This window comes from Nannospalax galili, unplaced genomic scaffold, assembly GCF_000622305.1.
Source record: "Nannospalax galili isolate Female #2095 unplaced genomic scaffold, S.galili_v1.0 scaffold341, whole genome shotgun sequence".
Taxonomy (NCBI): Eukaryota; Metazoa; Chordata; class Mammalia; order Rodentia; family Spalacidae; genus Nannospalax; species Nannospalax galili.
The window spans coordinates 813,271-824,742 of record NW_008346082.1 but is presented as its reverse complement, the minus strand read 5'-3'; the positions used below and the strand labels follow the sequence as shown (position 1 = coordinate 824,742).

The 11,472-nt window shown below is 45.9% G+C and overlaps 1 protein-coding gene across 5 annotated transcripts in view; it reads left to right on the top strand.

The window, feature by feature from the left end:
• The first annotated feature begins 9,628 nt into the window (after nt 1-9,628).
• Unc13b (unc-13 homolog B) overlaps nt 9,629-11,472 on the top strand; it is a 241,504-nt gene continuing 239,660 nt past the window's right edge. For all 5 annotated transcript variants that reach the window (XM_017800429.2, XM_029567943.1, XM_029567944.1 and 2 more), the window contains exon 1: nt 9,629-9,955. In XM_017800429.2, coding sequence (XP_017655918.1) covers nt 9,934-9,955 — 22 coding nt within the window. In that variant the 5' untranslated portion in view covers nt 9,629-9,933. The remainder of the gene's footprint in view (nt 9,956-11,472) is intronic.

Below are 11,472 nucleotides of genomic sequence, written 5' to 3'. Positions count from 1 at the left end.
TTTTAAATAAATAATTTATTGAGAATTTCATACATGCATATAAGGTGTTTTGATCAAATCCATGCCCACTCCCTCCCCTCCAACTCCTCCCATATCTTTCCATCACTTTTTTCTGATAACTTCATGTACTCTTTATTCTTCTTTGATTTATTTTTTTATGGGGCTTTTGGAGCCCCTCTGAACAGGTAACCCTAAAATCTTTTAAGGATTAGAGAAAAGCTCCCAAATATTTTCGACATTTTTTGGCCTTTGGAACGGAGTATGTCGCTAAGAGGCCCAAAGACATTATGAGTTTTAGCCAAGAAACTGTCTACTTTTCTTTGGGGTCATTTTACCCTAAGTGCCTAGCCAATTCCTACTTCCTATTCTTATCACACCTTCCTCTGAAGAGGTTACCCAAATTGCCAATAGGGAATCAGGACACATACCGCTCTGGCTTCTTCCATGCTGATAGGGAGAGACAACTGGAGTATACCCTTCAGTGGGTCTATCTAAAAGACTCCCAGGGCTGGAGAGATGGCTCAGTGGTTAAAAATGCTTGTTGTTCTTGCTGAAGACCCGGGTTAGAATCCTAGCACTCACATGGGAGCTAACAACTGTCTGTATCTCCAGTTCCAGGGGATCTGACAGCTTGTTCTGTCCTCTGCAGGCATTGCACAACATGGGTGCACTTACCTACATGCAGGCAATACACACGTTCACATAAAAAAATAATAATAGTAAATAAAAAAATAATTTTTTAAAAAGTTAAAAAAAAGACTCCCAAATTACATAACTCTTATCTCTAGGGGGAAAAGAAAGTCCTTGAATCATGAATAGGAGATGTAAAGGAGAAGTAAAGGCAAGAGTGATTAGCATTACAAGTTCTAGACAGGGAACTAGAAAAAAGTCAGAACAGGGCAATTTTCAAATGCTCATATGACAGTCTATTGGAATTTCTTGACAAGGGCTTCCAAAAGCATCCCTCCATTGGGTTCCTCCTCGTTTTTCTTTTGTCTTCCAAGGCTGGACTAGTTGGCTGGGAAGAGTGGCTGGATACTCAGGTGAGGGTCCAGTGACCCTGGGTTAGAATCAGTGTCAGTTCCCTCTCAAAGGCTTCTGAAATAGGGGGAGAAAATAAATTTATCCATCAGTTTAGAACAATAGCTGGTTGTCTCCCTTAGCTACAGGTGGGCACTACAGTGTTGGAGACCAAGATTTGAAATCTTACATCTGAGCAGCACTTTCTGGTTAGGAACAAAATCATCAATGAGAAATAATTGTTTAAATAACTTTTTATATAACTTAAGCCTAATGTCTGGGAAGTGTAATCCCTTAACTCTTAAAGAAATATACTGATGACTTTAATCTTTGGTTAGACTTTCACTATGTAGACCAGGTTAGCTTTGAACTCACAGAGATCTACCTGCCTGCCTCCTGAGTTCTGGGTTTAGAATTGATTTTTGTTGTTGTTGTTGTTGTTTTGATTTTTGGTTTTTTTTGGTCTTTTTGAGACAGGGTCTCCCTATAGCCCCAACTGGCCTGGAACTCACTGTGTAGGCCAGGCTGGCCTTGAACTCATAGAGATCCACCTGCCTCTGTCTCCTGAGTGCTGGGACTAAAGGCATGTACCACCATGTCTGGTAGAATTGATGGTTTTATTTATTTTATTTATTTTGAAAATTAAAATTTTAAATATTTTATTTTTATTTTTTATGTGTATGAGTATGTTGCCTGCATGTATGTTAGTACCTGTGTCATGCAGTGCCCGTGGAGGTCAGAAGGGGTCATTAGATTCCCCTGGAACTGAAGTAACAGATGGTTGCTAGCCACCATGTGGGTGTTGGGAATTGAACCCAGGTCCTCTGCAAGAGGAGCTAGTGCTCGTAACTGTTGAGTCGTCTCTCCAGACCCTATTTATTTTTTTTATAGATTTTAAAAATAATTTTTAAAATTTTATTTCTTTTTTATTTTATGTGTATGCATGTATTGCCTGCATGTAGGTAAGTGCACCCATGTTGTGCAATGCCCAAGGAGGTCAGAAGAGGATGTCTGATCTCCTGGGACTGGAATTACGAACAGTTGTTAGCTGCCATGTGGGTGCTGGGATATGAACCTGGCTCTTCTGCAAGAACAACCAGTGTTCGTAACTGTTGAGCCATCTCTCCAGCCCCTACTTTTTATAGATTTATTTTATTTATATGTGTATCTGTGTTGCTGATGGAGGCACTGAAGAGGTGTTGGATCCCTTGGGGCTAGAGTTATAGGGGTCTGTTAGCTACCTGCTGTGGGTGCTGGGATGAGAATTCTGTTCCTTTGGCACAGCACTAAGTGCTAACCCCTGAGCTATATCTCCAAGCCTGATAGTTAGTTTTAATCATCTACTTGACACTGACTCGAATCACCTGGAGGTGAGAGTCTCAATGAAGTGTCTGGAGCAGGTTGGCCTGCGGGCATGGCTATGAGGGATTTCCTTTTTTTACATTAGTTGATTGATTGTGTACGTGCATTTTTATGTGTATGGGTATGTGTGCTGTGGTGCATATGTGGAGGTCAGAGGACAACTTGCAGGATTTGACTCTTTCCTTCTACCATAAAGGTCCTGGGGATGACTGAACTTGGGTTATCAGGCTTGACAGAAAGCCCCCTTTACCCACTGAGCCATCGTGCCTGCTCAGAGATTTTTCTCAATTGCATTAGTTGAGGTGTGAAGATTCAGCCTGATGTGGGTAGCGCCCTTCCTTGGGCTTGGGATCATGGACTGTGAGAGTGGAGAAAGCAAGCTGAGTACTAGCAGCAAGCATTCTTTGCTCAGTTACTGATTATAGATGTGATGTGACCAGTTCCCTTGAGCTTCTGCCACTGTGGCTACCCTGCTCTGATGGACTGTAACTTGGAATTCTCAGGCAAAATCAACCCTTCTCTCCTTACATTGCTGTTGTCAGGGTATTTTATTACAGCAACTTGAAACAAAACTAAGATATCGGGTATCTTGCTCTACCATGCTTTGCTCTATTCCCTTAAGACAGGGTATTTCACTGAACCTGGGGCTCACAATTTTTAAAGTAGTTTGACTGTTGGCAAGCCCCAGGAATCCTCCTGTTTCTGTCCCTGATAGTACTGGGGTTACAGGTGCATGTAATCATGCCAGGGTTTTTACATGGGTTCTGGAGGTCTGAACTCAGTCCTCATGATTACACAGCAAGCAAGCACTCTTGTCCACTTGCCATCTTCCCAGTCCTCAAGTTCTTATTGTAAGCATTCTTTCTGATATTTATTTTTTCCATGAATAAGCAAAAAAGTGTTGGAGGATGGGGTGATTTGACTCCCTAGTTGACAGCTGTTAGACTCTTTTCTGGTATCCTGGGTGTCTTGAACAAAAGACTGCCAAGCAGCTATCTGGACTGTCCTTATCCTAGCGCCCATCATCTGAATGGCACAGACACCTCAAGGAAGCTCCGTGAAGACTGCAGCTGCTTACTCTGACTCTTGAAGGTGGCTCCAGCCATGGCTACTTCACATAGTTTGCATCAGACTTTTTTTTTTAAACTTATTTATTTTTATTTTATGTGTATGCATGTATTGCCTGCATGTAGGCAAGTACAGCCGTGTTGGGTAATGCCCATGGAGGACAGAAGAGGCTGTCGGAGTTACGGACAGTTGTTAACTGCCTTGTGGGTTCTAGGATTTGAACCTGGGTCTTCTGCAAGAACAGTCAGTGTTCTTAACTGCTGAGCCATCTCTCCAGCCCCCCTGCATCAGACTTTTTGCTCCTGCAAGCCTTAGTGATCCTGTAACCATTTCTACTCAGGCTAAACAGGGAACCCAAGCAAGGTTGTGACTGGTGTAAAGGAATAATGTCATTAGTATAAACAATCCTTCGTTTGCAAGAAGGTTTGCTGTGATTGGCACTGTGCTGGATAACTTTAGTGTCAACTTGATACACTTGGGTTGAGGGAGCCTCAATTGGGGAATTGCCTCTATTGGACTGGCCTGTGGCCATGTCTGAGGGGCATTTTCATGAGGAGTGATGTGGGAGGGCCCAGCCCACTGTGGGTGGTGCCACCCCTGGACAGGTGGGCCTGTGTTGCACAAGAAAGCAGGCTGAGCAAGGGCCAGAGGAGCAAGCCAGTAAGCAGCATCCTCCATGGCCTGTGCTCCAGCTCCTGCCTCCAGGTTCTTGCCCTGAGTTCCTACCTTGGGCTCCTGGATGAACTGTGATCTGGGATATGTAAGATAAATAAACCCTTTCCTCCCCAAGTTGGTAGTGGCCAGAGTGTTTTGTCACAGCAATGAAGAAACAAACCAGAACAGGCACAAATAACTGTGGTTTTGTTTTTTCATTGTTTGTGTTTATTTATTTATTTGTTTACTGAGATGGTTTCCCTATAGTCCCAGCTAGCCTGGAACTGGCTACATAGACCATGCTGGCTTCTATCTCACAGAGATATGCCTACCTCTGCCTCCAGAGTGCTGGGATTAAAAGTATGCACCACCACATCTGTCTGGTTTTGTTTTTATTGATTGGCTATACACGGATGAACCACTGGGAGACACCTTTTAATATGTTCTTCTTGGTATTGTAACATAAGAAGGCCCCTCCCCCCAGAAGTCTTCTGTCTTAGTTACTTTCTATTGCTTTGATAAAATATTGACCAAAAACATTTTGGGGAGAAAGAGTTTATTTCACCTTACAGCTTACAGTTCATTGTGGAGGGGAGCCAGGGCAGGGACTCAAGTAGGGCAGGAACCTGGAGATAGGAACTGAAGCACAGACCAAGGAGGAAGCCTGCTTATTGACTTGCTCCTCTGTCCTGTGCTCAGCCTGCTTTCTTTTTTTCTTTTTAAATATTTTATTTATTATTTTTTTTTAATTTTATGTGTATGCATGTATTGTCTGCATGTAGGTAAGTATACCAGTGTCATGCAATGCCCGTGGAGGACAGAAGAGGCTGTCGGATCCCCTGGAACTGGAGTTACAGACAGTTGTTAGCTGCTATATGGGATTTGAACCTGGGTCTTCTGCAAGAACAGCCAGTGCTCTTAACCGCTGAGCCATTTCTCCAGCCCCCAGCTTTTTCTTTCTTTCTTTCTTTCTTTCTTTCTTTCTTTCTTTCTTTCTTTCTTTCTTTCTTTCTTTCCTTCTCTCTCTTTTGCGTGTATTGCCTGCATGTAGGTAAGTGCACTCATGTTGTGCAATGCCCGAGGATGTCAGAAGAGGCTGTCAGATCCCCTGGGACTGGAGTTACGGACAGTTGTTAGCTGCCATGCAGGTGCTGGGATTCGAACCCAGGTCTTCTGCAAGAACAACCACTGTTCTTAACCATTGAGCCATCTCTCCAGCCCCAAGCTTGCTTTCTTATAGAACCCAGGACAACCTGTCCCAGGGTGGCACCACCTACAGTGGCCTGGACCTTCACATCACTCAACAACCAAGAAAATGCCTCACAGACATGTCCATAGTCCAATCCAATAGAGGAAATTCCCCAACTGCGGTTCCCTCTTTCCAGATGTGTCAAGCTGACAACCGACAGCCATCCAGCACTGTGTCTTTCATCTTCCCTACTTTCAGTAGAGTGGGCTGAACAGGTAACATGGAGAAAGAAGCTGCTATAGGGGCAGCTGCAGAGGTGACAGCAGAATAGCCTGTTCTGACATCTGCAGAAGAGGTGGAGCCAGGAGACAGGCTGCAGAGCTAAGGAACAGGCACAGCCTTGACAGAAGCAGAGCAGAGGCGATGGAGACATAGTGGCCATGGTAGTGGCAGCAATCAGTACATCAGCAGAAGTGGCAGAAGCAGTAGTAGCAGCTTCCAGAGATAAGGATCTTAGACACCCAAGCTGGGATCTGTAACAATGCTCCCATCAAGGAATCCCAACACCTTTGGCCTAGGAGCTGTAACATTAGTAGCTGTCACTGACACTCCAGGTCTACACAAGAACTGTAACACTTGTAACTAAGAATCCCTGGCTGGCCAGGCCTACAAAGGACTGGTAACATTTGTCACTGTAGACCTAAAGGCCCTGGTACCTGAATTCCACATAAGAGGTATAATACCAGTGGGTGCCACTTGCTGCTGGTCCCTCCTGTTTGCTGCAACTGCTTTCTTTCAAATGCTGTGATGAAAAAAAAAAAAAAGCTAGCCGGGTGTGGCGTATGCCTGTAGTCCCAGCACTTGGGAGGCAGAGGCAAATGGATCTCTGTGAGTTCAAGGCCAGCCTGGTCTACATAGTGAGTTCCAGGACAGCTCAGGCTACAGGGAGACCCTGTCTCAAAAAGACCAAAAAAAAAAAAAAGAAAAAAAAAAGGCTGTCAAAAACTAGCACTGGAGGCTGGAGAAATAGTGCTGGAGAAACAGTTCAGCAGCTGAGAGCATTTGCTACTCTTGCAGAGGACCAGGGTTTGGTTCCCAGCACCCACATGACAGCTAACAATAAGCCATAGCTCCAGTTTTCAGGGGATATGATGCCCTCTTCTGGCATCTGTCGGCACTACATGCACATGGTGCACTTACGAACAGGCAGGCAAAACACTCATACATGTAAATAAAATAACACAGCACTGGAAGAACTTCTCACTTAACTATAATTTTCATTCAGCTAGGGTGCCCCAGCCAGCTGATTGATATCAGAAGGTCTTGACATAATGAGATATATGCAGGTTCAGGCAGAATATGACAAGGGGCTGAAAGTATCTTCTGGCAGGAACATCACAACAAACTTTGACTTCCTCCTTGCTATGTAGTCCTAGCTGGCCTGGAACTCATTTTGTAGACCAGGCTGAACTTGAATTTACAGAGATCTACCTGCCTCTGCCTCCGAATGCTGGGATTAAAGTGATGAGCCACCACACACCTGGCACAGCAGGCAGATATATAAGATGCCCCTCCAATGATTTTGTCTTTTTTACGAATATTTTATTAATTTTCTGTGTATGAGTGTATTGCCTGCATGTGTGTAAGTGCACCCATGTAATGCAATGCTCACAGAGGTCAGAAGACAGTGTTGGATCTCCTGGAACTGGAGTTACAGACAGTTGTTAGCTACCATGTCGGTGCTAGAACTCGAACCTGGGTCTTCTGCAAGAACAGCTAGTGCTTTTAACTGTGCTACAGTTCCTGATTTTGCCTTCTTGCAATACTCATACACATGTAATTTTCTTCCCTTGACTGTGACTCCCCTTACATTTATTATTTATTGCGTATGTGTGTTTGTGAATGAGCACCCCCACACAACCATCCATACATAAGCATGCCAGAGCAAGTCTGTGGAGGGCAGAGAACCTCTCACCACACCATGTAGGGTTGTTCTAGTTTGCTTTCAGTTGCTGTGATAAAACACTGACCAAAAACAACTTGGGGAAGAGAATGGTTTATTTGGCTCACAGGTTACAATCCATTGAGGGGAGCCAAAGCTGGAACTCAAGGCAGGAACCTGGAGAAAGGAGCTGAAGCAAACGCCATGGTAGAACACTGCTTACTTGCTTGCTTCCCCTGGCTTGCTCAACCACCCTTTTCATACAGTTTAGGCCCATCCGCCCAGGGATGGCACTGCCCACAGGGGTTTGAGCCCTCCTGCATCAATTAGAAATCAAAGAAAATCAAGAAAATGCCACATAGACATGCCCACAGGCCACTCTGATAGAGGAAATTTCTTAGTTGAGGTTCCTTCTTGATGTGTGTCAAGTTGTCAACCAAGATTAGCCATCACAGGATACCAGGGATCAAACTGGTTGTCAGGACCATCTTGCTGGTCCTGCAAATCATTTTTTTTTTTTTTTGGTCTTTTTGAGACAGGGTCTCCCTATAGCCCCAGCTGGTTTGGAACTCACTGTATAGACCAAGTTGGCCTTGAACTCACAGAGATCCACATGCCACTGCCTCCAGAGTGCTGGGATTAAAGCCTTAACATCACTTTTTAATAAAAAAAGATTTATTTGGGATGGGAGAGATGGCTCAGTAGCTAAGAGCACTTGCTTCTCTTGCAGAGGACTCAGATTCAGTTCCAGGGGAAGCTGATGCCTTTTTCTGGCCTCTGTGGGCATTGTAGATGGGTGATGCACTTACATACATTCAAGCAAAACACTTATGCACATGAAATTAAAATAAATTTAAAAATTATTTTAATTATGTGTATGCATATATGTCTGTGTGCATGTCTATGCAGTGCCTATGGAGGCCAGAAGACGGCAATGGATTCCTAGGAGATGGAGTTACAGGTGGCTCTGAGCCACCTGTCATGGCTGCTGGGAAAAACTCAGGTCCCCTGGAAGAGCAGCAAGTGCTCTTAACTGCACTTTCTAGCCCTTATTGGGTTTTTGTTGTTTATTTGAAACAGAATTCCGTATAGCCCAGGCTGGTATTGAACTCCCTGTGTAGCCAAGAATAGTCCTGAATTTCTGATCCTCCTGCCTCACCTTTCAAGTGGTGTGATCATAGACATGTGACATCATGCCTGGCCTCAGCTGGCAAGCTGTGATAAAGCAAATTGCCATGTGAGAGGCCCATATGACAAGGAACTGATGTCAGTCAATAGTTAATGAGTGGAAGCTATCAGGCCAACAGCCCTGGAGGAACTGAATTCTGCCAACAATCACATGGGTCCGGATGTGAGCTACTTTAGTCAAACTGGCACTTTGCAATTTGTGAGAAACCCTGAACTGGAGGACCCAGTTAAGCTGTGCCTAGATTCCTGAATCACAGGAACTTTGAGGCAATGTGTTGTTTTAAGCTACTAAGTTTTAGGGTAATTTGTTACATGTTAATTGATAATACAGTAACTGAATCTGCATGGTTCCACGATGTGTATTCCTCACAATTTTATTAGGTTGTTTCCCACTACCCTGTTGTTTCTAGGTGCAAAGTAACTTTTAATATATCATTGATGGCCTCTGCATTCCTAGAAGATGGTTTTGTAAGACCCCTATTTGTTGTGTCTAAACTCAATCCCAGAATCCAGAAACTCAACTCTTTTAGTTTCTTGCTGTATGAAAGCTGGGATAAATAGCTAGGTATTCCAACCGCCAGCAATCCAGAAAATACCAGTCTTTGGAGTCAGTTATCTCTCTTGACTAGACTGTGTAGTTACCGTGCTCAAAAATCTTAAGAGTATTGCTGCAAAATTGGGTTTGTCTTTTTTTGTTCTCCAGGCTCGTACCTGTAACATTTTGAAAGTTACTTTTTTTTTTTTTTTTTGAGTTAGGTTGGCCTCAAACTTGCTGTGGTGGCCAAGGATGGCCTTCAACTTCTGATTCTCCTGCCTCCAGCTCCCAAAGGGCTGGAATGACTGGCGTGTGCCACCGCGCCGGCATGCAACCTCGTTAAATTACTATAGCGAGAAGCTCTTGGGTTGTAAGGACTGGTCTCATTAAGAACATCAAATGGAAAATGTTCAATGAAAAGACTGTTTTTGTGTGGAAACCTCACACACGTGGGAGGAGCAAAGGGCCTTAACAGCCGTCTCACATAGGTGAGGGCTAGCCCCTCCGCGCCAGCTCAAACCTTTTCAATGGGCCGAGCTGCCTCCAATCGGGCAGATTAGGAAAAAGAAAGGGGGGGACCTCGTCGCCTACGCGTCCGTGAGGGGCGGGGTCTGAAGACTGGGCGCGAGCGGATTGGTCAGGGGCGTGGCTTCCTGGCTGGTCCCGCCCAGGCGCTCGCAGGATCCCGGTGGATTGAAGGGACCGAGTCCTCGCAGCTCCGAGCCTCGCAGCTATGGCGTCGCGGTGCCGCGCCCAGTCCCCAGTTTGCCGGCGGCCCCTCCGCGCGGTCCCAACCTCCCTCCGACAGTGAGAACCGGGGCGCTCGGACGGAGCGGCTGGACGCTGGGTGTGACGGGCGCCATGAGGAGCGGCCAGACCCAGGAGGTGGACGGCGGGCGCTGGCGCGGCCCCTGCTGAGGAGAGCGGGAGCGGCGGCGCGGCTGGGCGCGGTGGAGGCTCGCACGCGCCTCGGCCATGTCGCTGCTTTGCGTGCGCGGTGAGTGCGCGGCGGGGACCGGCCGGCCCACGCTTTCCCACCGGCTCTCAGGAGGGCCCGGCACCGCCTTCCCGAACTTCACTCCCCAGGTGCAGGGGGAGCGGATGCGTTCCCAGGGATTCGAAGTTTCCCGGCGCTTTCTCCCCCCCCCCCCCCCCCCCCCCCCCCCCCCGCACAGGGCGGTCGCCTCTCCATTCTGGTGCCGGGTGCTGTCGGCCGCCCAGGCAGGTCCTCCCGCAGTGGGGGCTTCGAGGGGTGCGGTGGGTGCCGGTCCACCGGCAGCTCCCTGCTCCGCACTGTGAAACTAGTGTGCTTCTCCAAACCTAGTTTATGTTTAGCATTTCACTAGTGCTTTTCTCGTCCCCTGCGCCTTCCCTGAGCCTCAGCCAGTAGGGCAGGCTGAACTTATTCTCATTTAATGTTTCCAAGAGGGTGCTGGCTTCTTTCTTCCCTTTGGGAGAATATAGAGAGGTGATTTATTTTAGCTTCCATTCCAGTAACTCATGTGAAGGATGTTCATTACTTTTTCTCTGAGGACACTTGACCCATCCAATAAGGTGGGAGAGGGAGAGAGAGAGAGAGAGAGAGAGAGAGAGAGAGAGAGATTTTTGTTTGTAACAGGGTCTTGCTATAGCCCAGGCTGACTTCCAGCTTATTATGTAGCCCAGACTGGTCTGGAACTTTGTGATCCTTGTGTTGCAGTCCCCTGAGTGCTGGGATTCAGGTAGCTTTTGAAAAGCTAGGGCTTTGGGGTTTAAGGTGAGGTGCAGTGTTGTAGTCTAAGCTCCACGTGAATAGAGACTGTTACTGGTTTTTGTAGTGTCCTAGCGCCCAACTCAGTAGAAGCTCAATGCTGGTTTTGAATGGATACAAAGGCTGTGATTTCAGAGAGGTTTTCTGGTCAGGAAAAAAAAAAGTTTGAATTACTGATTGAATTTGGTCTTGGGAAATTCAAGTTACAGCCTGTCGTGTCTGTTGAACAAGATGGGGTAAGGTTGCTTGATTGTGAAGAGCACATTTATCCACCATAGCCTTCACTAGAGCCTTTTCTAGGTACCTAGCTGAGAGTTTCTTTGGGAGGTGCAGGGTGGGAAGCATTGTTTGTGGGTTCTGTGATAGCCGTGTTTTCCCCAGCTGCTGCCAAATGGAACCGATTTGCTTTATTCTCTTCCACCTGTTTGTTAAATCTGTACTAACCCCAAATGGGATTTGGTTATTTCTGGGACACAGTTATTTGGAGGGACACAGTTTTTCTTCTTTCATGGTTGATTTTTCATTAATGAGAATTTTGCTTTGGTTTTCTCTCAGCAGCTGGAAGTCTGTTTATTCCTTTAGATCCCTGCTGCTGGGTAGCAGACTTTGGGAGAGGTTAGGTTTTGAACTGCCTCTTGGACAGTTTATTAATTCTGTACTGCCACACCATATTACAGAGCTAGACCTTAGGAAGAACTCTGGCAGGAACACTTTTAAATCAAAATTTATTTATCTGAATTTAAATAACTTTAGAAAAGGCTGTT